The sequence below is a fragment of the Ailuropoda melanoleuca genome, chromosome 10 (genome assembly GCF_002007445.2).
Source record: "Ailuropoda melanoleuca isolate Jingjing chromosome 10, ASM200744v2, whole genome shotgun sequence".
Taxonomy (NCBI): Eukaryota; Metazoa; Chordata; class Mammalia; order Carnivora; family Ursidae; genus Ailuropoda; species Ailuropoda melanoleuca.
In genome coordinates, this window is record NC_048227.1 from 30119716 (window position 1) to 30147692 (window position 27977).

A 27977-nucleotide genomic window follows, 5' to 3' on the forward strand; every position below is an offset into this window, starting at 1 on the left:
GTGAGGAGGAGGGGGGTGGGGTGGGAGAGGAGGAGGGATGCGCGAGCTGAGCTGGGGCCTGGGCCGCACCGCAAATGGACAGGAGGCCTCGGATTGTAGCCGCGGGGGAGGGGCCCCGTCAGCTGAGGGGGTGGGGGTGGGGATGCGCACCGCCTGCCACCCGCGTTTGGTGTCTCCCAGGCCCTGGTGGACGATACTGAGGATGTGTCCCTGGACTTTGGTAATGAAGAGGAGCTGGCCTTTCGGAAAGCCAAGATCAGGTACGTTAGGACGTGTTTAGCAAGCATCCCCCCAAAGCTGCATATTCACTTATTCACTTGCACTCACCCACTCATTCATTCATTCATTCATTCATTCACAGTATTGAGCACCTACTGCGTGCCAGGCATGGGGCTAGGGACAGACCGTGGGCAGATCAGACAAGGGCCCTGCCCTCCTGGGGCCTGTAGACTGGGCTGCAGGGCACTAACAGCGAACAGCCAAACAAAGATGGTATCGAGATAGTTACACAGTGTGAAAAGATTTGGGAAGAAGAATCAGTGGGTGGTGACAGAAGGGGATGTGAAGGCTGCTGGCCTCAGTGCAGCCAGGGAGGGCCTCCCTGAGGAGGTGGCATTTGCACTGAGACCTGAATGATGGGGAGCAACCAGCCTTGGGAGACTCTGGAGGATGACAAGTGTTCCAAGCAGAATAGGCCACAAGGCTGTGTTGGAAGGTCAGAGAGAGGCCCCTGTGTCTGGAGGGAGGTGGGGAAGGGAGAGGGGTTGGCAGGGAGGCTGGAGAACTAGACAAAGCCTTCTGTTTTTATTCAAATCCTTGCTTCAGCGCGGGACAGAGTGTCCTGCGTTGAGTCCCTTGCCTACCAGAGACCTTCGGCATCCCAGAAGACAGCAGGGTGTGAGGAATGACGCACGGACACTGTGCGGATGACCAGGGCGGCTACCATGTCTAGAAACACATGCCTCAGGGCCCCCTTACCGTCTTTCCTTCCAGCCCTCAGATAGCAGGGTGGGGAGGCCTGGCTCCTAAATGCCACTCTTTTCCAGTTCTCTGATCCAAATCCAATATACCCCAGATTGGAATATGACTGTATGAGTGTCCTAGGGCAGCTGTAACAAATGACTCTAAACTTGTTAGCTAGAAACAGCAGAAGTTTATTCTCTCACAGTGTAATGAGCAAAAGATTCACAACAGCTGTGTTTGGGTTTCGAAAAAGAAAGACTTTATTATTGTGTAGAAACCTAATAGAGACAGGAGAGGAAAGGAATCTACACACAGATGAAGGGGATAGTAGGCAATAAGTGAGAATAAGGCAAAGTTACATCAAATCAGGTACTTCCAACATCCGGCCTCATCAGCTGGGGAAGCCCTGCGGGGATAGCTGGGCTGCAGGAGAGGCCTGGGCACAGTGTCCTCCCCATGCTGAGCCTTCCAGCCGACCATCCTCATAAGGGCCATGTTTATAGGGCAGATGACGGGGTTTGAAATTAAACATTTGTTTGCCTGCATGCAGTTTGGAGTGAGCTGCATTTCTATGTTATCATGTTTCTATATTTTCAAGGAGCCTGGGTTATGTGTGTCTGCCTCCCCTCCTGGATTCCGGATTTCATTCCGGGGTGGGGGTGGGGGGCAGCCTAGCCTGCAGCAGGAGGGGATGTGCAACAAGATTCGTAGCCCTAGGTGCCCAGAATGCAAGGGGCAGTTCTGACCTGGAGGCCAGATAGTATATTTCAAACAACCAGGCTCCCGAGATCATTCATGCAGCCCGAGTCTCAGGAACAATGTTCCTTAGCCCGCCTGTGTACGCGCAGGTCCGTGTGGTCGGTTATGGGGGATGAATCACAGAAACATCTGTCCATACAGAGCACACACTTCTGGAGGTCAGAAGTCCAAAATCAGTTTCACTGGGCCCCAGAAAAGGCCTCAGCAGGGCCACACCCTACTTGAGATTATAGGGGAAGACCTGTCCCTGGCCTTTCCCAGCTTCCGGTGGAGGCTGGCTGGGGCCCCATCCCCCATGTTCAAGGCCAGCGTTGTGGCATCTTCGAATCTCTCTGCCCCATCTTCACGTTGCCTTTGTCTTCCTCTGCTAGGGTCGCTTGTGAGTGCATTTAGGGCCCATCAGGATAATCTGGGATAATCACCCCATCTCAAGATCCTTCACTTAATCAAATATGCAGAGTCCCATTTGCCATATAAAGTGATATTTACAGGTTCCACGGGTTAGGACCTGGATATTTTGGGGGGCCCATTATTCAGCCTGCCGTAATGACGAATGACTGTAAGAGAACTGGAATCCTGGGGAACAATCTTACAGACCATCTGTACTAATTATATGCCCAACTCTGGGCTGGTGGCTGGGGACACATGCCATACAGGACACACACCCTTCCTTTACGGAGTTGTCCAGTCTAGAGCAGGGATGGTCAACCTCAGCATGGCTGACATTTTGGGTCAGATGATTCTTTGCTGTGGGGGTTGTCCTGTGCACTGTAGGATGTTAGCCATATTCCTGGCCTCTACTCACCAGGTACCAGGAGCACCTCACCGGTAATGAACCCAGACTCTGCCAACTGTCCCTGGGGGGAGGGGGGCAAACTTGGCCCTAGTTGAAAATTGTTGGTTTGGGGGTAATGGGTGTAGGCATGCCCATGGCTGTTATGACTCAGTGTTTTAAATGCTGTGATCAGCAAAACCTTGGGCGCTTGTCCTGCTTAAGGAGAAGTGACAGCTGAGACCCAAAGAATGGGTAGGAGTTAGCCAAGCGAGGAAGGCAGGAAGGGTATGACGTGCAAAGGTTTAGAGGTGAGAGCATGACTTTAGGGAGTTGAGAGTAGCTCCCTGTGGCTCAAGACCAGGGATGCTTTGGAATGGTCTGAGCCGAGGCTGGGGCCAGACTCTGAAGGGCTCCTAAGCGAAGCTATAGAGCTCTGCTGTCCACTAGAACTTTCTGTGAGGATGGGAATGTGCTGTGTCTGCGCTATCCAATATGGTGGCCACCAGCCACATGTGGCTTTTGAGCAGTTGATATGTGACTAGTGTGAACTTCGGGCAGAACTTTGGGTATTGAGTTATTTATAGCCACATGTGGCTACCATATTGGACGGTGCAGTTCTGGAGTTTTCTCACCACTGTAGAGCTTTGCAGGGTAGTGACAGGATCAGAGTTGCAGGATGGAGAATGGATGGTGGAGGCAGATGGAAGCAAGGAGGAGAAGCTGGGAGCTTGGACCACGGTGCTGGCAGGGGTGCTAGAGGGAAGTGGGGGTGACCAGAGGCACATAGAGAATAGAATCAGCTGGTCTTGGTGATGGTTGAGATGTGGGGTGGGGACAGGGACAGTCAAGGGTGATGCCCAGGTTTCTGGCCTAGTGATCCTCGCAAAGGAGCACTTCTGGGGTCACAGATGTTGGGCTTGGGAAGTCCCTGTTGGGTTGTGCTGGGATGTCTAACTGCCAGGTTTGGTGGGCCGCTGGGGAGAGAGGCTTGGAGCTCAGGGGATCATCTAGGCGGCATTCCCAGGCCTGGGAGGCAGCAGCTCCGAGACCCACATGTGTCTCAGAGCCTCCAATCCCAGAATCCTCTGGTGCACCTCCTGTCGATTTCTGGGCACAGCCCTGCACCTCCTTAACCAGATCCACAGGAGATGGGCCTGGGAGTGTGAACTTAAAATAGCATCTTTCCTTGATTCTGATGTTCAAGAATACAGAGATGGCTCTAAAATCCTGAGGATAAGTGAGCCCCCCAGATAGCAGGGTGGAAAGGGGGTTCTTAATGAGGTCGATGGCTGGGCTTCAAGGGGTCCAGGAACCTTCTGAAAACTATTCTCTAAGTCTCATATATGTGTTGCTTTGGGAGAAGGACTCTATTAGATTGCCAAGTGGGCCCATGATCAAAAAAAGTTAAGAGTCACTAGTATAGGGCGAGAATTGGTATTTGGGAATTTCTGTTGAAATGGGTGCCTCGTTGCTTTTGAAGGGAGATGGAATGACAGCAGGGCCATCTAACAGGAATCTGGGATATCGGGGCCACCTCTTCCTTTACCACCTGCTGGCCTTGTGGTTTTAGAAAGGTCACCTTGCCTTGCCGAGCCTCCATTAGCCTGTCTGTAAAATGGGGATAATTGCACCAAACTGACCCCACCATGTGGTTTTTCTAGTTTGTTCAGCAACTATTTATCTAACATCTGCTGGGTACCAGGTACTGGGCTAAGCCCTGGGATGGAGACCAGAGCTGGTCGTCCCCTTCCTGTGCCCAGTTCTAGGTCAGAGAGGTGCAGTGTTGTGGTAGTGACGCTCGGGGGAGGATGTGACCACACAGCACACTCGGGCAGGTAGAGGAGCTGTTAGCTGTGCTGTGTGCGTGTGTGGGTGTGTGTGTTCCCCACTGGCTACCTTTTCCTGGTTCTCTTTTTCTTTTATTGCGGGAAAAACCCAAACCCTAAAAGTTACCAGCGTACCCATTCTTAAGTATACAGTTCCGCGGCGTTGAGTATATTCACGTTCTTGTGAAACAGATCTCCAGAACCTTCTCATTTTGCACATCTGAAACTCTGTACCCCTGAAACATGGAACAACTCCCCATTTCCCCTTCCCCAGCCCCTGGCAGCCGTCATTCTTCTTTCTGTCCCTGTGAACTTCACATACTCTATGGAAGTGGAATCCCATAGATCTTGTGCCTGGCTTATTTCAGTTCACCTGATGTCCCTGAGGTTCATGCATATTTTAGTACGTGCCAGAATTTCCTTCCTTTTATGGCTGGGTGGCTCAGTTGGTGAAGCGCCTGCCTTTGGCTCAGGTCATGATCTCAGGGTCCTGGGATCGAGCCCCACATCAGACTCCCTGCTCAGTGGGGAGTCTGCTTCTCTCTCTCTCTCTGACCCTCCTTCCTGGTTGTTCTCTCTCTCAAAAAAATAAAATAAAATAAAAATTAAAGGCTGAGCCTTATTCCATCGTATGGATATACCGCATTGTGTCCTTCTGTTCGTCTGTAAGTGGACACTGGCTTGCTTCCATGTTTTAGCTCTTGCGAATAGTACTGCAAGCAATATGCGCGTGCAGATATATCTTCAAGGCCCTGCTTTCGGTGCATACCCAGACGTGGCATTGTGGGGTCCTATGGCAATTCTGTTTTTAAGTTTTTGAGGAATTTGCATTCCATTTTCTGTAACACCTGTACCATTGTGTAGTTCTGCCAGCGACGTGCAGGGCGCTAATCTCTCGTAGGATTCATCCTGATGGTTGTGAGATGGTATCTCGTTGTTGTGTCTGTTGACATTTCCCTCATGATTGTTGCCGATAAGCATCTTCTCCTGCACTTGTTGGCCATTTGTATGTCTTCTTTCGAGAAATGTCCATTTCAAGTCCTTTGCCCATTTTTAAAATTGGGTTATTGGATTTTTTGCTGTTGAGTTGTAGGACTTCCTTATGTATGCTGTGTATTAACGCCTTACAAGACAGACGATTTGCAGATATTCTCTTCTATTCCATAGATTACTTTTCCTCTACGGATTGTGTCCTTTGATGCACGAAAGTGTTTTAGTTTGACATAGTTCTGTTTGTCTGTTTAGACTTTAGTTATTGTTGCTTTTGATGCCGTGTTGTGTCGTGTGCATTTTAAATTGGAATACAGCTCACATATCATAAACCACCCTTTCCAAGAATGCAGCTCAGTGTGGTTTTTAGTATATTAACAGGGTTGTGCAACCGTGACCGCTGTCTAGTTCCAGGATTTTTTCATCACCCCAGATGGAAACCGTGTGTCCATTCAGCAGTCACTCTTCCCACATCCCCCTCCCCCAACCCCCTGGCAACCACCGATCTCCTCTCTGTCCCGACGAATCTGCCTGCTCTGGACATTTTATAGAGATGGAGCCATACTGCATGTGGCTTCTTTCCCTGAGCATCGTGTTTTCTAGGTTTGTCTGTGCTTTGGTATTTCTTCATTCCTTTTTATGGCTGAGTAGTATTTCATCATACTGCTAGAGCACACTGTTTATCCGTTTCTAAGTTGATGGACATTTGCATTATTTCTGCGTTTTGGTTGTTATGAGACGTGTTGCCTTGAACATCCGTGTACAGGTTTTCCTGTGAGCGTATGTTTTCAGTTCTCTTGGGCACAACCCTAGAGGGAAGTTGCTGAGCCACAGGATAAACTCTGTGTTTTCGCCATGCTGTGTTGCAAACCAACTTTGAGTGAGTACTCTGGGCTCCCAGCTGCCTCCCGGAGTAGGAGGGGCCCAGACTCAACATCAGACAGACCCACGTTTGGATCTTGGTTTTGCCATTCTCCAGCCATCTAACTGTGGTTAAGGGTTCAGTCTGGCAGGCAGCCTCCCAAGACACAAATAGGCTTTCGGATAAAACTACATCGATTCATGTGTCCTATGGAAGGATGCAAGGCAGCACCACTGCGTCTTCATCTCGTGGGGAGATCCAGCCACCATCCACACACAGGGCTCCTTGTGCCCTGCCACCTCCACGCGCCATGCTGGGGTATTAGAAAAATAGCCAAAACGCTGAGTCACCTAGAAGCTTTGGCCTCTGTGTCCTACCAACCTTTGCTATGATTCTGTTCAGTGAGGTCCAGTTCCTCCAGCCCAGGCGCTGTGAGCGGGCAGATGGCACACTGCCGTGGGAGACCCAGGTCATCCCAGGCAGGCCTGTTGTTAACCCTGGACTCTTGATGACCTTGAACGAGTCAGAGCATCTTCTGATCCCCCATTTTCTCATCTGTAAAATGGGGATGATGTTAGCTTCACCGTAAGGTTGCAAAAAGAGGACTAGCGAAGGTGACAGATGTGCATAACCTGCTTAGTGGGCCCCCGAGACCTTGTGTGGGCTTCATAAATGGTACCTATTGTCTGCCTTCTGTGTGACTTCTGTGTGCTGTTCCTGCGGGCAGGGCCCGGGCATATGTCCTCTGTCGGAACAGGATGTCCCATTGCAGTTGGACTGTCACACGGGAGCTGGAGACTCTCTCCTCGTGAAAGTTACGTGTATACTTTCAAGGTATTGTCTTCACAACGTTCATTTAGACCCAAGGTCAAGGGGGGCAGCGGGTTCCCACTCAGAGTACGGTGGTCTCCTCCTGCCGCGGGCAGAGTTCTTAGGTCTCATTTTGGGCTCAACCGTCAGGGCTGCTGATTGGTGGGCCTTGGGCCGTGTTGCATGGCTGGTCTTCATCCAGCCCAGGGTCGTGCATTGAGAAGCTCACCGTGCCGTGGTCCCAGATGCCCCAGGGAGTCACTCTGAGTGGGGGTCAGGCCCGAGGCAGAAATCACGGAATCAAAACGACCCCCTGCAAGTCCCCGACTCGCCCGTCAAGCAGAATAATGTTCTGTCTCTCAAGAAGTCTTCCACCGCCGCTCTCTCTTCCCATGCTGGGTGCCAGAGCAGTTCCTCAAAATGAGCCCAGATGAGATTGTTGGCTGTGTGTGAGGGGAAGTAATAGTGAATGGGAAGTCTTCACAGCAATACAAATACTTCGCCTGCACGGACTATATGCGGGCGCTCTTCTGAGCCTCGGAGCCGCAATGATGGGTTTAATCCGTATTGCAAACCTGTGAAGTGGATACTGTGACTTTTAGTGGTTTGAAGATTCAGTAAATTGATGGAGAGGCTCGAGTGACTTGCCCTAGGTCACACAGCTAGGAGTTTGAAGGGTGGGGATTTGCACCCTTCGAGTCAGAATTTCTGCCTGGTGGGCCAGGTGCTCACACGGGAGGGACACTTAGGGTTGAGCTGTGGGAATAGCATTTTTGAGGGCTCCCTCTTAGGCTGACCCTGGGGGATACTTTACCTTTTCCCTGTGTCTGTGAGAGTGCAGAATTGCTCCCACGTTTTAGAATGGGTTTTCTTTTCTTTTTTTTTTTTTAAGTAGGCCCGATGCCCGGCATGGCGCCCAACGCAGGGCTCGAACCCACAACCCTGAGGTCAAGACCTGAGCTGAGATCAGGAGTCAGATGCTTAACTGACTGAGCCACCCAGGTGCCCCTTAGAGTGGGTTTTCTTAACTTCGGCACTAAGCGATATTTTAGACCGGATAATTCTTTGTTGCGGGGGCTGTCGCGTACGTTGTAGGATTTTAGCAGCAGGACCCATGCACCCCCACCCCTGAGTGACAGCCAGAAATGTCTCCAGATGTGGTCAGATGTCCCCTGGGACAAAATCGACCCCATCGAGAACCCTGATTAGATTATTCTTTCTCTCTCTCTGCCTGGGGTTTGGATTTGGATAAGTTAAATTTGCATTTGAGGGGACTCTGAGCATTCCCGACACATCTGTGTTTGACAGTGGCCCAAGGGAAGCTGGTGGGATGGGGGGTAAGGAAGGAGCAGTGGGCAGATGACCACAGACGGCACCTTGGTGGTCATCTGCAATTCTCTGAAGTCAGGACAGGTGCAGCCCCAATCACTACACACACACACACACACACACACACACACACACACACCCCTCCAATACACTAAGGAGAACAATTCTGGTTTTTCTTTGTTGTTATCCCAGGAAGTCTGTTCCCGTCAATAAGTGAGGATCCCTCAGACCCCCTTCCCCGCTGACCTTGGGGAGGTCGTCCTGCCCCTCTCCCCGCTCTGAAATTTCTCTTTAGAAAATACAGAAATACAACACATAAACCGGTCCCAGCAAGAGCTGATTGTTTAATTTTGAGGAAGGTGCATGATTACCAAGGAAAAGAACCCGCAGAATCAGGGAACTAGACGAATTTCAGTTCTCTTTGATTAGGGCACGGAATTACATATTCTGAAATTAACTCCCTACATTCTACAGCAGCCTAACTTCCCCTTATTTATGTTTCTTGTTAACTTGAAATCGATTGCATAAGCCCTGCCACCAATAAAGTCTCCAAGAACAGATTTCTGCTGAACTGTGGCCCGCGCAATCAGGGAAGGCCCTTGGGGACGTTGGTCTGGTTCCTTGATGTTCGATATTGGACGGCAGGCTGACCGTGTAGACCAGTAGTATTTAATTCACTCACTCTCGTTCATTCTGGGGATGATGCTATTGACATTTGGGGCCAGATGTTCTTTGTTACGAGGGCTGTCCTGCGCACTGTCGGATCTTGAGAAGCCGTCCTGGCCACTACCCACTAGATAGTAGCCGTCTCCCAGTGGCGACAACCAGAAATGTCCCCAGATAGTGCTGGGGGCAGGGGCAAAATCACCTCCCCTTTGAGAACCACTGGCTTATTCTTCCATTCATTTCATTTATTCATTAAATCAACACAAATTCTCAGGACACCTGGGTGGCTCAGTTGGTTAAGCATCTGCCTTCGGCTCAGGTCATGATCCCAGGGTTCTGGGATCGAGTCCCGCATCAGGCTCCTGGCTCAGTGGGGAGCCCGCTTCTCCCTCTGCCTCTGCCTGCCATTCTCCCTGCTTGTGCAATGCTCTCTCTCTCTCTCTGACAAATAAATAAAATCTGAAAAAAAAATAACACAGATCAACACAAATTTTCAAGAACTTTTGTGTGCTGAACACCGTTCTGCAGGACACAGAGGAAACCAGCCAGGCCTGCTCCTGGCTCACACGGAGCTGACATTTTAATTAAGGAGAAGACTGACCCTCTAAGCAAATATCTATAAACCAAGTAACTTCAAAGAGTGGTAAGCGCTAGGAATGGCTATATGGGGGGAAGGGGGGCTCCTTTAGATGAGGGGGTGGAGCTCAGAGGTGTCCTCTGGGAAGAGGTGCATTTGGACCCAAATTTGGAGGAGGAGCCAGGCGTGGGACGTTGCACAGGAACAGAGTTCTGACGGGGAAACGGCAGGTGCCGAGGCCCGGAGGTGGGAGGTGCATTTTAGGGCTGGTGGAGCCAGGGTGTAGGCGGAAGTTGCTGGCGGCCTGGGCTAGCTGAATGCCAGGGACACATCTGGAGACTGGGCAGATTTTTCTGCATTGTCCGTTTGTGGATGAGTAGGGAATGCTCCCACTGGCTCGTGTGTGTGTGTGTGTGTGTGTGTGTGTTCACTTTCTTTGGCATGAGGGGGTAAGTGTTGATATAAAGCTTAGCCATAAATTCTGGTGAGTGATGCTCGTGACATTTTCTTAGTAAAGACCAACTCGGATTGGGGTCAGAACCTAAGGGGGCAGACCTGGGGCAGGCCCTTCCCCAGCCCCGAGGAAATCCTCTTCACACAGAGGCTCAGGCCTGAGTGTCCCAGTGCCACGTAGTTACTCCTCACTCATTACGTGAGCGCGGCGCTCTCAGGATGACTCAGACTCGGCCACAGACGGTGGTAACGGGTCCTCACATTTTCCCTGCTTTACAGTACAGATGTAGGTCTCCCCTGGAGTTTGAAATACTCTAGAATAGGAACTGCCAAGGCAGAGTCAGGGATACTGATTCCAAGCCTCAGACATGCCCTCATAGGCCAGGGAAGTATTTTAAATGAATTTGAATTTAAATTAAAAAAAAATCGGGAAAGGTCACGTTACAAACCTGACTTGCTCAGAGTAGGTGAACCAAAGACAAAAGGCAGATGGGTCATCAGCGGGGGGGGGGGGGGGGGGGGGCTGCAGGGAGGACAGAATGAAGAGCAAGTGCCCGATGGGGATGGGGTTTTACTTTGGAATGATGGGAGCATTTTGGAACAAAGGTGTGAATTCCTAAATGCCACTGAATTGTCCGCTCTAAAATGATAACTTTTACATGATGTGAATTTCACCTCAATACGTTGTTGTCGTATTTTTAAGGACTTTATTTTTACAAGCAGTTTGAGGTTCAGAGCAAAACCAAGGAGAAGGTACAGAGATGTCTCCCTGCCCTCCTGCCCCCACACGTGCCCGGCCTCCCCCATATCACTGTCCCCCCCAGATACATTTACTACAGTTGACAAACCTACAAGGACACATCATCACCCCAAGTCCGCAGTTTACATTAGAGTTTGCCCTGTGTTGTACATTCTCCTTAGGGTGTTAACAAAGACTGGCTTCACTGCCCTAAAAACCCTCTATGCTCTGCCTATTCATCCCCCCCACCCCAACCCCTGGCAGCCACGGATCTTTATCCTGTCTTTATAGTTTTGCTTTTTCCAGAATGCTGTGTAGCTGGAATCATAATACACTACCTTTTGAGATTGGCTTCTCTCACTTAGTAAAATGCAGTAAAACCATCTAAAATAAGAAACTGATTGCTGGCTTCTTTGGGAAGGCCATGAGCATTGGAGGAGTGAGCTGAGTTTGGGACCTGCCCCCTGTGGGTGAGCCCAGCCCTCACCCAGCCAGTGGACTTACTTCCCCCACCGCCCAGCTCAGCCCATGAGCACCTGCATTGGCGCCCCCCCCTCCAACCGTCCCTACCCCTTGAGGACAGCGGGGAGTGAACACCGATCCTACAACAGAATGTTTCCCACTTTTCTGGGGAGCGAGAGGCCTTGAGTTGGAATTGCTCTCTGATGGCGTGGTTTTCTGCCCAAACTTCCTGAGGCCGCCAGGTGATTGAGGGGCTTGTTCCGGATAGCCTCGTGTTAGGGTTCTCTGTGTGGACACGTGAGGCCATGTACCCTGCTTATCCCCCGGCCTTTGTGTACGTTGAGCTCCCTGCTGACACTTGTGTCCTTTAGATCTTCAAATAGTTTGAAAATTCTTTAATTTTTGACAGAGATATAATTCACATACCACAAAATTCACCCCTTTATTATTTTTTTTAAAGATCTTCTTTGAGCAAGAGCGAGAGAGTGCAAGCCGGGGGGGAGGGGCAAATAGAGAGGGAGAAGCAGACTTCCTGCTGAGCAAGGAGCCCAACGTGGGGTTCGATCCCATGACCTGAGCCAATGGCAGATGCTGAAGCGACTGGGCCACCTGGGCGCCCCAAGAGTCACCCCTTTCAAGTGCACCCGTGATCACTGTCTAATGCAGGAGATTTTCATCATCCCCCAAAGAAACCCCCTGTTCTCCTCATTGCTAAGAAGCATCCCCGGTGCTCCTCCTCTCAGCCTCCACAGCCCTGTGTCCACCCCCGGCCCGAGGGCAGCTTTACTGTCCACCCCTTGGTTTCTTAAACTGTCAGTGAACAGCCGAGAGCCTCACGGACGCCCTGCCCTGAGATAAGCTCCTGTAAGTAAGAATGAGCTGGAATAGTCAGGGGCAGGGGCACCACTGTCCATCCTGATTGGACGGTGACCGTGTCACATCAGCTGTTGACTGTTTTGATCGTGACTCTGCTTATCCCATTAAGGATACTTTTCACGCTGAGTTGAAATTGCCCATTTGCTTGTTGGCCTCCCCTGAGATGCTGGTGATGTTCATGGCGGGGAGGACTCGGTCCGTGTGTTCACCGCACTTCACCCAGATCTAGCAAGGTAAATAGCAGGTGCTCAACAAATGTGGTGGCATGGCTTTCAGCTCCACTTATTAAACTCACTTCTTTCTTTTTTTTTTTTTTTTCTTATTTTAAGTAATCTCTATACCCAGTATGGGGCTCGAACTCACAACCTCGAGAACAAGAGTCACATGTGCCACCAACCGAGCCAGCCAGGCACCCCTAAATGCACTTATTTTCTAAACAATTTTGAAAATCAGCTTTAAACATTTATATGTGGGTTGCAAGTTTAATTCTATGTCCTTGGACAGTTTAAACTACAATTTTAATTTAATTTAATTTTATTTATTTTTTTTAAAAGATTTTATTTATTTATTCGACAGAGACAGCCAGAGAGAGAGGGAACACAAGCAGGGGGAGTGGGAGAGGAAGAAGCAGGCTCATAGTGGAGGAGCCTGATGTGGGGCTCGATCCCATAACGCCGGGATCACACCCTGAGCCGAAGGCAGACGCTTAACCACTGTGCCACCCAGGCGCCCCTACAATTTTAGTTTTAGCATTCATTGTTGTTTGCGGTGTCCAGTTGACCTGCAAACAGTATCGTTTTAGTATATGTGCAGTCATAGTGAACACTGACCTGCAAATCGTAAACACGTGCACAGCAGTGACAAGATTCTCAGTGCGATGGTTGGTGGAGCTCCAGGTGGAAAAATCGTAAAGCACAGCAACAAAGTACATTGTTAGAAAATATTATTATGAATCAATATCCTTAAAAGAACTTAAAAAAACCCTTTTACTTTGAAACAAATTTAAACTTACCAGAAAGCAGCAAGAATAGCCTGAAGGACTAGCACATAGCTTTACCCCATAGCTGTTAGCGCTTTGCTGTGTGTGTGTGTGTGTGTGTGTGTGTGTAGGTGTGTATGTGTACCAACCCAGGATTGCCCATTGCATTTAGTTATTCTGGAATATTTCCAGCCTTTATCTCTCATGACATAGATAGTTTGGAAGAGCAAAGACCAGCTTTTTGGGTCTGATAGTACTCCTGGTTAGATCCAGGTTGATGATTTTTGGCAGAAATACTGCAGAAAAAATGTTGTCTTATAAAAAGACACTTTTTTTCAAGCTCTGTCACTACTAAAGGTGGCCCAGCAGTGGGATTTTTTTTTTTTTTTGTCCTCCACCACCTCTTAGCTGCACCCCAGCCCTCACATTTTGGTCTTTGGTTCTCTCACCATTCAAAGAACCTGGGGCTCCTTAGAGAAGAGCCAGGTCCAGATCTGGATGCAGAAACCACTCAGACTGGACCTGGCACAACCTTTTGTTCCAGAAAGCACAAATATGTTCTGTTTTACTTCTTTGCTGGGTGGTTCCGGTTCTGGGTCTCATGAGGCTGTAGTCAAGCGACCGGCCAAGGTGAGGTCATCTGAAGGCTCAACTGGGGCAGGAGGGGCCACTTCCAAGATGGTGCACTCATGTGGGTGTTGGTTAGAGGCCTCAGCTCCTTGCCACGTGGTCCTCTCCACAGCACTGCTCCTGGCATGACGGCTGGCTTCCCTCAGGGAGAGCGAGGGAGAGAGCAATAGAAAGTGACTAAGACGGAAAGCCAAAGTGTCTTATAACCCGATCTCAAAAGTGACAGATGGTCACGTCTAGCGTATTCTGTCAGTCGTGCCGACCAGCCCTGGTTCATCGTGGGAGGTAACTGGACAAGGGTGTGCACACCAGAAAGTCGGGGTCATTGGAGAGCATCTCAGAGGCTGGGTACTTACAGAGCCCCGCCCAAGGAAGGAACGAACGCATGAATGTCTACAGAGTGCCCCCTGTGCTCCAGCCCCTGCTGTTAGGTAGATGTGATTATCTGCCTTTTGCAGGTGAGGAAACTGGACCAGAGAAGTTAAGTCACTTGTCTAAGGTCACACAGTAAATAGCAGAACTGAAATTTGCAAGGCTGTGATCTGCTTCCCTGACTAGTTAAAAAAATTATTATAGAGAGTTCTAAACATATGCCAAATAGAATAAAATAATGAATCCATGTACCCATCACACAGCTTCAGAATGATGGACTCATGACCAATCTTCTTTCAGTTATACTCTGATTATTTTGAAGCAAACCCCCGGACATCACACCACTTCAAACATACTCTGATATATTATCTTGAAAAGAACTCTGGTGTATTTTTATTTTTTTCTTAGAGAGGGGGATGGAGGGGGTGAGGTGGATAGAGGGGCAGAGGGAGAGGGAAAATCCCAAGCAGGCTCCACACCTATTGCAGAGCTCAATGTGGGGCTCAATCTTATGACCCTGAGATCATGGCCCGAGATGAAATCAAGAGTCAGACGGATGCTTAACCAACTGAGTCACCCAGGCACCCCAAGAACTCAGTTTTAAAAGCGAAACCATAACAGTATTTTCTCACTTGAAAATAATGAATAATTCCCAAATACAGTGAAATATCCAGCCAGTGTCCAAAGTTTCTTGATGGTCTCCTATTTTTATGTATTATTTGTTGGAACTTGCAATGAAGTAACATGCACATGTTACAGTTGGTTGCTAGATTTCTTAGGTCCTTAACCCATAGGCTCCCCAGTGTCCTTCTGTCTTTTCTTCCCCTTTGCAATCACGCTGTTCTCTAGAGCTTTCTATGGTCCGGACTTTGTAGCACCCTTCAGTGTTTTCCTTCCGCCCCTATACTTCTTGCAAATTAGTAGCTGGACCCGGCGGCTTGATGGATTCCCATGTGGCTGTCTGGGCACCAGCTTCAAGGGGTGGGGGGCGTCCTTCCACCAGGGCTCCTAATGCCTTGTGGTCCTCCGTGGCCTCCATCCCGGAGTCCTTTTGGGGTTGTAGCCTGGCCGCTCTCCAGTTCTGTCATTCTGTCTTCATGTGAGCCGATGTGATCTGGAGGCTTCCCCCCCTCCCCCCGCCCCGGTCAATGTTGTAGTCATTGCCAGGCGTACTTTATAGAGAAAAGGCATGATGCGTGTTAAGTTCTTGCCCTTCACTCTTCTGTGTTCTAGATGTGAGTCGGTCGTCCTCTTGCATCTCCCACAGGTGAGCGCGGAGGGCTGCTTATAAGTTTCAGATGACTCACGGATTAAGGCGTATTGTCGCTATTACTCAGCTTGTCCCGCTGCTGTCCCATGGGAGCCTCTTCCAGTGGGCCTCTGAGCCTTCTGCCCCAACTCTCACAGTCTCCGACAGCTTCCCTGCCGCCTGTGGTGCTCGGATGTCCCAGCCTCATCCTGCGATTTCTCCATCTGAGCTTGGAATCTGCCGCGTGGCGTCCAGAGGCCACAGTCTAGGTGCGTGTCCTGCCTCAGCTCCCAGGCTCCATGGCTAGGAAGTGTGTCAGGTGGGCCTGGACTGCCATCTCTTAGTGGACGTATTTGGGGTGGGGGGCGAGTCACCGATATCAGCAAGTATGCGTCCCTTTCTGTTGATGTGTGACTCCCTGGGGGGCAGCCCACAGGTGAGGCAGCCTGGAGGCTCTGGGCTGAGGTTAAGGCCTTGGGCTCTTGTGCTGAGTGTGCTGCTCAGAGCAGCTGCTAGCCCTTCCGCGGAGAGGGCTGGCAGCTGGAGGGGGAGGCGGGGCCTGATTCCAGCCGCTAGCACCTGTGTTTGCTCCGACCTGGGGCGGTTCCCTTCACCGCGTCCCCGTCCTTACCTGCAAGATGTCTCTCCGTCTCCTCCCCACCTGCCTTATTGGGCTCATTTGTCCCAAGGTAGGTGTTATGGGTTGACTTGTCTCCTCTCCAAGAAGGGTATGTGTAAGTTCTAACCTCCAGGACCCCAAAAGGTGACCTTATTTGGCAATGGGGTCTTTGCAGATGTAATTAGTTACCATGAGCTCATGCCAGAGCAGGGGGCTACTCATGCAGCATGACTGGTGTCCTTATGGAAAGCCAGCCTGGTGAAGACACACGTGGAGGACATCGTGTGACATTGGGGCAGAGACTGGGGTAAGGAGCCACAAGCCAAGGAACGCGAAGGGTGCCAGGTGCCATCAGAAGGTAGGAGAGCGGCACGGGGTGGGTTCTCCCTCACAGCCCTCAGCGGAAACCAAGCCTGTCGACACTGTGATTTTGGATTTCTGGCTTCCAGGCTGCGAGAGAGAGAAATTTCTGTTCTAAGCCACCCTGCTTGTGGTGCGTTGATATGGCCGCCCCGGGAAACGGGGTACAGCAGGTGACTCTATGCTTGCTACCCCCGGGCTGGTCCGAGAACCAGCATCACCGGCGTCACCTGGGTGCTCGTTGAAACACGGGCTCTTGGGCCCCACCCCAACCCTCCCGAATCAGAATCCAGATTTAACAAGAGACCCAGGTGATCCGTATGTGGAGGAGCCTGCTTTCTGCAAAGGCAGGTGGTGGAAGGACTGCTCCCCGGGGCAGATGCACGGTTCCCGATCGCGGCTGGCACTCAGGGAAGCCCCGCGGCCCAGCAGGCAGTACCGTAACCCCGTAGACGCGTGATTATTCTCATGGGATCTTCCCCGAAACTCCACGCGTGCAGTTAGCGCTGCAAGCGGTACATACACATGACTCATGCGAACGATGATCCACTGAAACCCCCTGGCAGCCCTGAGTCTCATCGCCCTGTTTCATAGGCGAGGACACTGGGAGGTTAAGTCACGGCTCAGGGTCCCCCAGGCCTTCAGCAGTGGAGCTGGGCTCTGCAGCCAGGCCCCTGCCGGCTCCCTGCTTCCCTGCCCCGTCCTCTTTCTGCAGGAGAGCTCCCCCAGGCCGCGCCTCTCACACCTCTGGTTTTTTGTTTTTTTCTTGTTTTTAAATTGAGGTAAGATACACATAATGTAGAATTGACCATTTTCATTTAAAGGGAACAATTGAGGGACATGTGTGCGACCGTCCCTATTGTCTGGTTCCAGAACCTTTCTGTCACCCCCAAAGGAAACCCGTATCCGTTAAACACTCATCCCCGCGTGTCCCCCGGCCCCCGCCAGCCTCTCAGGGGCTGGCTGTCCTCCCAGATGGGCCTATTCTGGATGTTTGCTCTGAATGGACTCTTGACCACGTGACCTGGCTGCTTTCACTCGCCGTCATGTTTTCCAGTTTCCTCCATGTTGTAGCATGTGCCAGGACTCCTTGGTCCTCCCCCCTTTTTCCTATTTGTTTTATTGTGGTTAAATAGGCATAATCTAAAATTTATCATTTTTTACCATTTTCAAGTGGAGAGTTTGGTGGCATGGAGGTTTGTCTCCAGAATGTTTTCTTCCGCCGAAACTGAAGTCCCATCCCTCGCTGCCCTCAGCGTCTCCCCAGCCTGCCTGTTCTCCCTGCCTTTCGTGGTGGAGTCCCGCGCTCTGCGCTTCTGTGTCGGGCCCTGTCCGGGTGGCGGCCCATGCCCCTGCTTCATTCCTTTCTGCGGCCGAATCACGTCCCACCGCACAATAGGTCCCATTTTGTCCGTGCGTCCGGAGATGGACACGTGTTTCCACCTTTTGGCGGTTTTCACCTTTCTTAGGAACACATGTGGACACGTTTTTGTTCGAAGACAGGTTTTCGGCTCCTTGGTTTCCATTTGTTTTTTGAAAATGTCGGGGGGGGGGGGGGGGGGGGGGGGGGCGGAGTCTGCCTGGGTGCCCCCAGCAGAGAGGGGAGGATTGCCCCCCACAGAAGGCCCAGCTTGGGCCAGGCAGCCAGGGGGCCACTGACGGGTCCCCGGGGGTTCACTTTAATTGGCCTGCTAAGCCTGTCCAGCCTCTGAAGTTGGGATGTCTCTTTAAGAAGAAATAAAGAACAGAAACAAGAGTTAAAACCCTGGTGACCAGAGGGAAGTCTGGTTTTTTGTTTTGTTTTTTTGCTTCCACACTCAGACCTCTGTTGTGCTGACCTTTGAATCGAAGCTGTGAGGACATAGCCATCCGCATCTGCTCAGACTCCCCAACTGTTAGCAAACCTGTCTGTCCTGGGCTGAGAGGCCGGGGGTGCAGGGGGGACATGCTGTCATGTGAAGCGAGAAGCCAGAGTCTGAAGTACAGAGTAGTGCTCACGCTGTCCCTGGGGCATTCTGGAGGAGAAAAATCCGATTCTGCCCGGGTGTGGAATCGGATGCAGCCCACAGGGTTTCCGCAAGGCACACGGGGCCCCTGCTTGTCTAGGGGTGACTTCCTCCAGCCTTTCTCTGCTTGGCTCCTGGAACGGAGTTTATCTTGAAGGTGGGATAGAGGAGGGCCCCTTGGTTGTGACGAGCACACGAGTCCCCTGCCGTCTTGTTAAAATGCAGATTCGGGGTCAGGAGGTCTGGGGTGGGGGTTCCCCTGATGCCGCCTTCCTGATGGGGTCCCAGCGGTCGAGGGGAGCGGCGGAGGGAGGGGCGGGTGGCGTCTTCGCTGTCTCCCCCTCGTGCGTGCAGGTCTCCTTCCTCCCACGTCTTCATGGTGGCACGCTGTCGTGAGCAGAAGAGCCGCCTGACTCTGAGTGGGCGTCAGGGCTGAAGAAATAAATAGCAGCACCCATTCATTTTTAACACCCGGGGGGGAAAAACCTCTGACACGGGACGTCCAAAAAGAGCACCGCTGGCCAAGGCTTTTTTTTTTTTTTTTCCACTTTCTTCCCCTCTCAAAAATCGTGACCATGAATGAGAAACCGTAAGTGGAGTGATCAGTCGCAGCCACTTGAGGCCCCTCTGGTCTGGTGTCCGAGGTACTTCCTCTCCAGGAACTTCAGGCATCTGGGGTTGATGCTGTCCTTCCATTTTATAGATGAGTAAAGCAAGGCTCCGAACGGTAGTACCTGTCCAGGGCCGTGTACCCGGCACAGGCAAGGATGGCGTGCGAATGTGGATCTAGGCGCCCTGGCTCTTCCCACCCCTTCTGTCCAGGTGGGGGCTGGGTGGGCATTTATGTTCTATGGAAGGGTGCCCCCCCCTTTTTTTGCAGACAGACTAGTAAGCCCAGAAGAAAGGACCTGCTTTCTGGAATTTTCCTCATGCATCCAACTGTGATGGTTAATTACTCAGTTGGGGATTTTTAGGTCTGGATTTTTATGTTGGCCACAGAGAGCCCCCTGAATATCAGCCCATGGGCTTGGTTTATTCTGAAAGGGGTCTTGCCTCCATGCAAAGTGGAGGCTGCCTCTGATTTCTTTATTCGTCTACTTTTTAATTCAGATTTACATAAAAGTCCAGGGAACACTGAGCCTCCATCATGATCCACACGTGGCTGGTTCCTCTTCACCCCCCTCAGCTCCAGACCCCAGCTTGTTGTAAAGCAAATTCTAGGCATCATCTCAGATAACTTGGTTTTTAATTTTTTTTATTTTTTTATTATTATTTTTTTTTAGTGGCAAAATAAGCCAAGGAGGAAATATACGGTCTTTCCTCAACCTGTGTCCCAGGGAAAAACAGAGAGCTTTCCAGAGTGTCTGAAGGTTGAGGATTGATTGATTTATTTGACAGAGAGCGCGTGCGTGCACGCTTAAGTACGAGCAGGCAGAGAGGGAGAAGCAGGCTCCCGCTCAGCAGGGAGCCCGATGTGGGGCTCCATCCCCGGACCCCGGGATCATGACCTGAGCCCAAGGCAGACACTTCACTGAGCCACCCAGGTGCCCCAAAACGATGAGGTTTTAAAGGAAGAGAACTTAAAATAGGCTGTTTGCTGAGGAGTTCAAGCTGCGGTCCATCTTTAAAAACCAGAGCACGATATTCAAAGTTAAACAGTAAAACGGAGAACAGCTTTTTAAGATACTGTTCGATCCATGCTGAATTTAGGATTAAAAAAACCTTTTCCCCTCAGGTCGACCTGCCTTAGAAGTTGATGGGAAAGGGGATGTGTACGCCTATGGGACATGGCTCTCCCCGGATTTTACTCTATTTACTCTGTTTAGACACAGCTCCCCCCGACCCCCCAGCCAGTGCCTGTGCCCATTTTTTAGAGTACTTTTAGGTTTACAGAAAAATTGAGCAAGTACAGAGTTCCCCTAAGTCCCACCCCCCATCCAGAAGTTCCCCCCATTCACATCTTGCATCAGTGCCTTCTGTTTGTCACAAATGATGAATCAACACAGCACTGTTACCTACAGCCCGTCTTTTACGTGAAGGTTCATCCCTGTGCGTTGTCTGGGCTTGGATGAATGTGTCATGACATCGATCCACCATTACTGTGTCATACGGAGTAGTTGTGCTGCCCTGAAAGTCCCCAAAAACCGTTGTTTTTGTTGTTGTTTTGTTGGTTTTTTGCTTGTTTTTACTGTGTTCGTTGTTTAGTCTTTTCCAGAATGTCCTAATGTTGGGGTCCTTCAGCACGCAGCCTTTTCAGACTGGCTTGATTCTGTAATAAGCATTTAAGCTTCCTCCATGTCTTTTCGTGGCTTGAGAGCTCATTTCTTTTTAGGGCTAAATAATAGGCCACTGTGTGTGGATGGACCACAGTGTATCCGTTCATCTATTAAGAACATCTTGGTTGCTCCCAATTTGGGGCAATGAGGCGTAGAATCGCTATACATATGTGTCCTGTTGCAGGCGTGGACCTACGTTTTCAGCTCCTTTGGGTAAATTCAGAGTAGTGTGGTTGCTGGTTTGTATCACATAGGACATTTTTAGGGTAATTTGCAGATTTCTCTTCGGTCAGCGGCTTCAATGAAAACTTTTTAAAGGTGTAGTGTACATAAAGTGCACAAATCTTAGTGGATGGTTTGAACTTTCCTGTGTGTATACACGCGCGATCGAGGTAGGGAGTGTGTCCGGCACCTCTGTTTCTGTACCATCTCGGGCAGTGTCCCCTCCACCACCCCCGAGATGACAGTACTCTTGACTTCTAGCACCATCCATTGCTTCTGCCAGTCAGCCAGCTTCCACCCTGTTTTTGAAAGCAGATTTATTTTCGGGTGGGGGGAGGGGCCGGTAGTAACAATACGCTTTATTTTGGTTGGTTCTCAACAGCGCCTCATTTCCTCATTGTTCTTGCTGATCTGCAGCCGAGACGCTGGCACACTTTCTGGGTAAATATTTTCGACTGCAGTGTGTGAGTGAATAAGCATGGCTGCGTTCCCATAAAACGTTACTTATGGAAACAGGAAGTGGGCCAGATTTGGCTCCTGGGCCAGAGTTTAGGAGTCCAGTGTAGAGCAGGGCTCTTCCTTTGTAAAATCTGGCTCTGGGCCACGCTCCAGGTCTGACCCCATATCCCTGGGAGGGGTGGCCTTGTGCAACGCCTAAGGCTTCCTCAGGGGGCTTTCACGCACATTCCAGGCTGACCACCTTCTGTGTTTCCTCCAAGGAGGGAGCCTGCAGTTGTGGGGCCCTGGACTGTGAAAATGGATTAAAACTGAAACGGAAGCCCAGCCAGACTCTCCCCACCTGGACCGCCCTTGAAGCAATCTCATTGCCCGTTCACCGTCTGTCCTCCCCTCGTCCTGCTGGCCTCCAGGAGCAGGCTCCTGCCTACCTGGCGAGTGGAAGGCACTGTTAAAGTTGAGGAATGAAGAAGGTTCTGCGGTGAAGTGGAGGGACGGGGGAACATGAAGTCAGGAGACGTGGGGGATCTCTGCAGAGGTGAAGGTCTGACCCTGGCTAGTGAGAGAGAAAGTTGTGGTCAGGTGGGGAATTTCGCAGTTGGGTTCCTTGGAGGTGGAGCAGTTTCGAGTGACTGAGGGCTGAGGTAAGCTTGTCATGGTCCCTGAGCACGGTCTGAATTTCAGGCACTTTCTACGTGCCACCTTCACCTGATCTTTTAATAGCGAGGAAGTGGCCACTATCGGCATTCCCATTTTACAGAAGTGGAGACTGAGGTGTCCTGGGGTTGTGTGGCTGAGGGCGGGCCGCAGAGCTGCTCTGAGGTTGGAACCGGGATTTGAACGCTGGCAGTCTGGCACCTCTGTCCTGGTGGCCTCTCGGGGGCGGCCAGGTGGGTGCCTGCGAGGGTAGAGTTGGAAGCCGGTGGCTTTGGGAGCTGGAGGTGACTGTCAGTGTGTGTCTGTGTTCTGTGGCCACGGAGGTGGCAGATAGAGAGCCCTGGGGGATGGAGGACCCCCTGGCAGGGAAGGGTGGACAGGTGTAAGCCATGGCCTTCCCAACTCTCCAAACCAGGAAACTGGTCTGAGACCACGTGAGTGTTGGCAGGGGACACAGGCTGAGCAGACTCCAGAGGTGGACTGAAGGAGGGTTTGGCGGGCGGCCCGGAGGACAGCCTGCATCAGCCGGGATGAAAGCAGTATTTGAGAGTGCCATCGGCATCCTTTTCTACTTTGGGCTTTGTCTGAGTAATGACAGCGGCCATGGTAATGGTACTTTCCATTCCAAGCTAAGGACATCAGTTAACTGGGACCCAACTAAGCAGAACCTTCCAACAATGGGAATTTCTCTGCATTTTAGGAAACCACAGCCGAAAAAAGTGGGTGGTCAGGGGATTTATTTGAATGCATTAACTTCCAGGTTTTACCCTGGAACAGTGGCCATGTGGGTCTCTTACAAGTCTATACTGTTCTACAATATAGACCCACTTATGAGGCTCGACACAACAAACATTGGCCGAGAAACATAAATGCCAGCTGCTATCGGGGACATAGAATGATTTCAAACGTGGCTTCTGCCCTCAAAGAATTTTCGGTTATTGCATAAGCACTCCTTCATCTTCAGGGCGAAGAAGCAAGATTGTATTAAGACATTTAGTTAAAAGATCCTCAGGAAGATTTAAGGTTGAAAGGGTATAAGAGTAGGGGCACCTGGGTGGCTCAGTTGGTTGAGCGTCCAACTCTTGGTTTTGGCTCAGGTCTTGATCTCTCGGAGTCATGGGATCGAGCCCCATGTTGGGCTCCAAGCTCAGCGGGGAGTTTGCTTGAGATTCTCTTCCTCTGCAACCCCCTCCCTGCCCCCTCGCCACCCCATGTGCTCTTGTCTCAAAAAACAAAAACCCCACAATAAAATCTAACAGCAAAATTTATTTAAAAAAGAGGGCATGAGAGACCCCTCAAGGGTGCACTCTTTGGGGACACTGCAGATGTGGAGGGCGTATGGGACCCTGTCTGACTCTTGAGGGCTGGCTGCCTGTCCCAGGCAGGCTTGCAGCCGGGCCGCCAGGAGAGCTCAGCATCTGAAAGGCACAGAAGGAGCAGCACGCTGGCAGGTGGCAGGGGTTTTGGCACTGCTGCTTCTTTCTTTGGAACATCAGGAGTAAGTGCAGAAGTCACTATAAATTGTGCTTCTGAGTCCGTTATGTTCCCTTGAGAGTCAGAAACCGCACAATTCCCTAGGAGCCCAGTTTGCTTTTCCTGCACGGTCCTTCCTTGGGAGGACGAGCAGGTGCCCCCCCCCTGCCCCGAGGCAGCTCCAGGTCTGCAGGCTACCTCTCTGAGCATCCAAGGGGTGGCGGGGTGGAGGCTCATGGGCCAGCATGAAACCCAGTCTGGGCTATTTTATTGACATTATTAATAGTCATTGTCATGTAAAAACATTTTCCTGTCACAAGTCTGGATTTTTGGCATCTTGTGGCAGTTGTGGGTCTGGCAGTCCTGGGTGAGGCGGCCCACCCCTTCTGCCCTTTCCTCCTAGCGCTGGCTGGTGCTTTCGCTGCCATCCGCCACCTCGCTTACACTGTGGCTTTCTCAATCTGAGCTGTTTCTACCTGTGCTCTACCAAACCGGGTTCCAAAGAAAAAACCAGAATGCCGTGAGAGTCTCCTACCTGGCCTGTGTCCCCCACCATCGCCTGCTGGACACCTATGGGCATGTGTTCTCTCTCCTCTTGATACATGGGCGGCCCTTGTGCCTGAGCTAGCCTTGGATCTCTGGTCTTTCTAGACTTTTTTCTTTGAAGCAATTGATGTGGGTGAGTCATGATTTCCCTCTATCCAGGAACATGCATTCCCCGGTGACACGAGATTCTGCACCTGCGGGCTGCACGTGGACTGCTCAGTTACTGGTGGAATAACCCAACCTTTACCTTTAGGGAACTGGTCTTTATCACTACCAGGTAGGAAGGCAGTGACCACTGTCCTGTTTCACTTCAAAAGTGGCCGAGTTTCGAAGGGGGCCAGTGATATTTGGAATCACATGAGGGGAAAGTACTGGATTCTTCAAGAGGGGAAAGATGCTGGTACGATAATGACTGTTTCAGGACTTGTGATTTGCTGACTTGCTCAGGGCTGTAGCCTGACAGAGTGGGGCTTGAAGTGCACGGGGGAGGACATGGAAAGTCAGAACCCATACAGTGAATTCGGTGATTGCCCTCTTGGCCTTTGCAGTGAGGGGGCTTCTGGGTTCTTTCCTAGGCACCCATTGGCCACCTTTTTCCACCTGTTTTTCCGAGTGAGTGCCATTGTCACCTATGTGTGCTGTGACTGGTTCAGCAGAAGCTTTGTGGGCTGCTTTGTCACTGTGCTTCTCCTCCTGTCCTTTGACTTCTGGTCTGTGAAGGTAAGGCCCCCTCGCTCATGACGCCATCGCTCCTGAACACAGGAGGGCTGTCGTATAGACGCTGACGTTCCTGGTGCATGTGGCTGATTTGGGCCAAGAGTTATTTTTCGTTGAAACTGCAGATCCCTACTTAGGAGTACTGAGCCAACATTACTTGAATATTGTTGAGAGTTGGAAAATGGTCCTGGTTCTCAGCTGCTGTGGTAGCAGGTGTATATCTCATGAGAGCGGCAACTCCCTACAGCTTGAATTTTTTTGTAAAATTTGCATATACTTCAAATACATATGCTACATATTGTTTGGGGGGTGTGCATGTGTGCGTGGGGTGGGGAAGTCACTGGTTAGGGTAAGCTTAGTTAAGCTTACCTCTCCTCCTGCTCCCACGGCAAGTTCAATACAAATTGGTGATTTTTATTTTGTTCATCAGTGAAAAGACGATGACTTTGCCTATGGCGTGCTTAGAGTCCTTCTGTCCATTTCCCCCAGAACGTAACCGGGAGACTCATGGTGGGCCTCCGCTGGTGGAACCAGATAGACGAAGATGGGAAAAGCCACTGGATTTTTGAAGCCAGAAAGGTATTCTCAGTACCAAACTTGAACCGGGAAAACGGTTGTGGAAGGTTTGCACAGGTCCCTTCTGGGCTTTGTGCGGCTCGGGTTCCCGCCCTGCACCTAGCCACTGCTGCGGGTGCGCCAAACCAGCGGGTGGCCCAAGGCGGCCGACAAGAAGCCGAGAGGACCGCGTACTCCTCTGCGACCACCTTCCCTCATTTTGAAAACGGCCACCTCCTCCCTTTCCCAGGTGTCTCCGCATCAGATCGCTGCCACGGAGGCGGAGGCTCGCATCTTCTGGCTCGGCCTCATCATCTGCCCGCTCATCTGGATCGTGCTTTTCTTTAGCACCTTGTTCTCCTTGAAGCTCAAGTGGCTGGTAAGTGGCTGGTAAGGCGACACCCCGACGCAGACGGGCTTTGCCATCTGCACAGACCAGGTTTGCAGGGGTGGGTTTTATCATCTGTCCGTTGATTTGAGACCGCTCTGCTGAGGTCCTGCATGTACCATACAGTCCACCCGTTTAACACGTGCAATGCAGTGGGCTTCTAGTATGTTCAGCGTGGGGTGGTCCCCACAGCCCATTTTAGGATATCTTCAGCACCCTCAAAAGAAACCCCGTGCCCTCTAGCCATCGTCACCTCCAGCGCCTGGCATACTCCTGTCTGTTCCAACACTTACCTATTCCAGACGTTGCCTGTAAGTGGAGTTCTAGAGTGTGACCATTTGTACCCCTCTTTCACGTAACACCGAATTCCAAGGTTCCTCTGTGTTACTGCATTTCTCCGTACTTCATTTTTTATGGCCGCATAATACTCCATCATACGAACATGCTACGTTGTTTTTCCATTCGTCCACTGATGGACATTTCATTTTATCTTTTGGACTCCTATGAATAACGCTGAGAGAGGAGCTGTAAGCAAAATCGTATGATATCCTACCTTAGAATGTTCCTAAATAAGAAAAAGCAAGTCTGTGTTCTGAAGTTTTATTTTACAGGTTTTGTTTTTAAGTACATTCCACACCCAGCACGGAGCCCATTGTGGGGCTTGAACTCATGACCCTGAGATCAAAACCTGAGCTGAGACCAAGAGTTGGACGCTCAACCGACTGTACCACCCAGGCGCCCCTATTTTAGTTTCTTACTCTAGTTCATTGCTGTGATCTAACATCCAGAGACGGTCTAAGCAGCAGTGTCATCAGAAGTGGGTGCTGGAGTCTGGCTGCTGGCCCAGCTGTGCATCAGCTCTGGGACTTTGGGCAACTTCCATTTCTCTGGGTTTCCGTTTCTGCCCTACAAAATGGGATGAGAACGGCCCCACCCTCTTGGGTTGTTGCTGACTCATAGGTGTCCGTGATTATTTGAGAGTGCTCAAAAAGGTTGGCTGTTACTAGGTACAGGCCAGAGCCAGTGCTATGTGGTTTGGGAGGAACATTTCAGTACCTGCTCTTAGAATGACCTTTGCTTTGCACACAGGCCCTTGTGATAGCTGGGATTTCTCTCCAAGCTGCTAACCTGTATGGCTACATCCTTTGTAAGATGGGAGGCGAGAGCGACATCAGCAAAGTCACAGCCAGTTTTCTGTCCCAGACGGTGTTCCAGACGGTGAGTGACTGACTCCTGGACCCCTGCACTCCAGACCCTTTAAGTGCAGGCGACCTACTGACAAATGCAATTTTAATGGTTTTCCCTATCAGCTAGGTTGCATGGTCCGCGTTCGTGGTGTTAAAATAGGCACAGCATAAAACTGACTACTTAACCATTTTCAAATGTGCTGGTGCTAAGTACATTCGCACTGTCACGCGACCATCGCCACCGTCCATTTCCAGAACTTTTTCATTACCCCAGACTGAGACTCTGTCCCCATGACACAGTAACTCCTGGTCTCCCCTCCCCAGCCTCCCACCATCTACTTTGCTCTATGANATATACGGTCTTTCCTCAACCTGTGTCCCAGGGAAAAACAGAGAGCTTTCCAGAGTGTCTGAAGGTTGAGGATTGATTGATTTATTTGACAGAGAGCGCGTGCGTGCACGCTTAAGTACGAGCAGGCAGAGAGGGAGAAGCAGGCTCCCGCTCAGCAGGGAGCCCGATGTGGGGCTCCATCCCCGGACCCCGGGATCATGACCTGAGCCCAAGGCAGACACTTCACTGAGCCACCCAGGTGCCCCAAAACGATGAGGTTTTAAAGGAAGAGAACTTAAAATAGGCTGTTTGCTGAGGAGTTCAAGCTGCGGTCCATCTTTAAAAACCAGAGCACGATATTCAAAGTTAAACAGTAAAACGGAGAACAGCTTTTTAAGATACTGTTCGATCCATGCTGAATTTAGGATTAAAAAAACCTTTTCCCCTCAGGTCGACCTGCCTTAGAAGTTGATGGGAAAGGGGATGTGTACGCCTATGGGACATGGCTCTCCCCGGATTTTACTCTATTTACTCTGTTTAGACACAGCTCCCCCCGACCCCCCAGCCAGTGCCTGTGCCCATTTTTTAGAGTACTTTTAGGTTTACAGAAAAATTGAGCAAGTACAGAGTTCCCCTAAGTCCCACCCCCCATCCAGAAGTTCCCCCCATTCACATCTTGCATCAGTGCCTTCTGTTTGTCACAAATGATGAATCAACACAGCACTGTTACCTACAGCCCGTCTTTTACGTGAAGGTTCATCCCTGTGCGTTGTCTGGGCTTGGATGAATGTGTCATGACATCGATCCACCATTACTGTGTCATACGGAGTAGTTGTGCTGCCCTGAAAGTCCCCAAAAACCGTTGTT

The 27977-nt window shown here is 50.8% G+C and overlaps 1 protein-coding gene across 1 annotated transcript in view; it reads left to right on the forward strand.

Annotated features, from left to right (window-relative positions):
• Positions 1-27130, forward strand: part of LOC117804081 (Golgi apparatus membrane protein TVP23 homolog A-like) — a 28698-nt gene extending 1568 nt beyond the window's left edge. The window contains exons 2-7 of the mRNA XM_034669572.1: positions 128-260; positions 24508-24652; positions 25139-25228; positions 25455-25583; positions 26682-26810; positions 27104-27130. Coding sequence (XP_034525463.1) covers positions 128-260; positions 24508-24652; positions 25139-25228; positions 25455-25583; positions 26682-26810; positions 27104-27130 — 653 coding nt within the window. The remainder of the gene's footprint in view (positions 1-127; positions 261-24507; positions 24653-25138; positions 25229-25454; positions 25584-26681; positions 26811-27103) is intronic.
• The last annotated feature ends 847 nt before the right edge of the window (positions 27131-27977 follow it).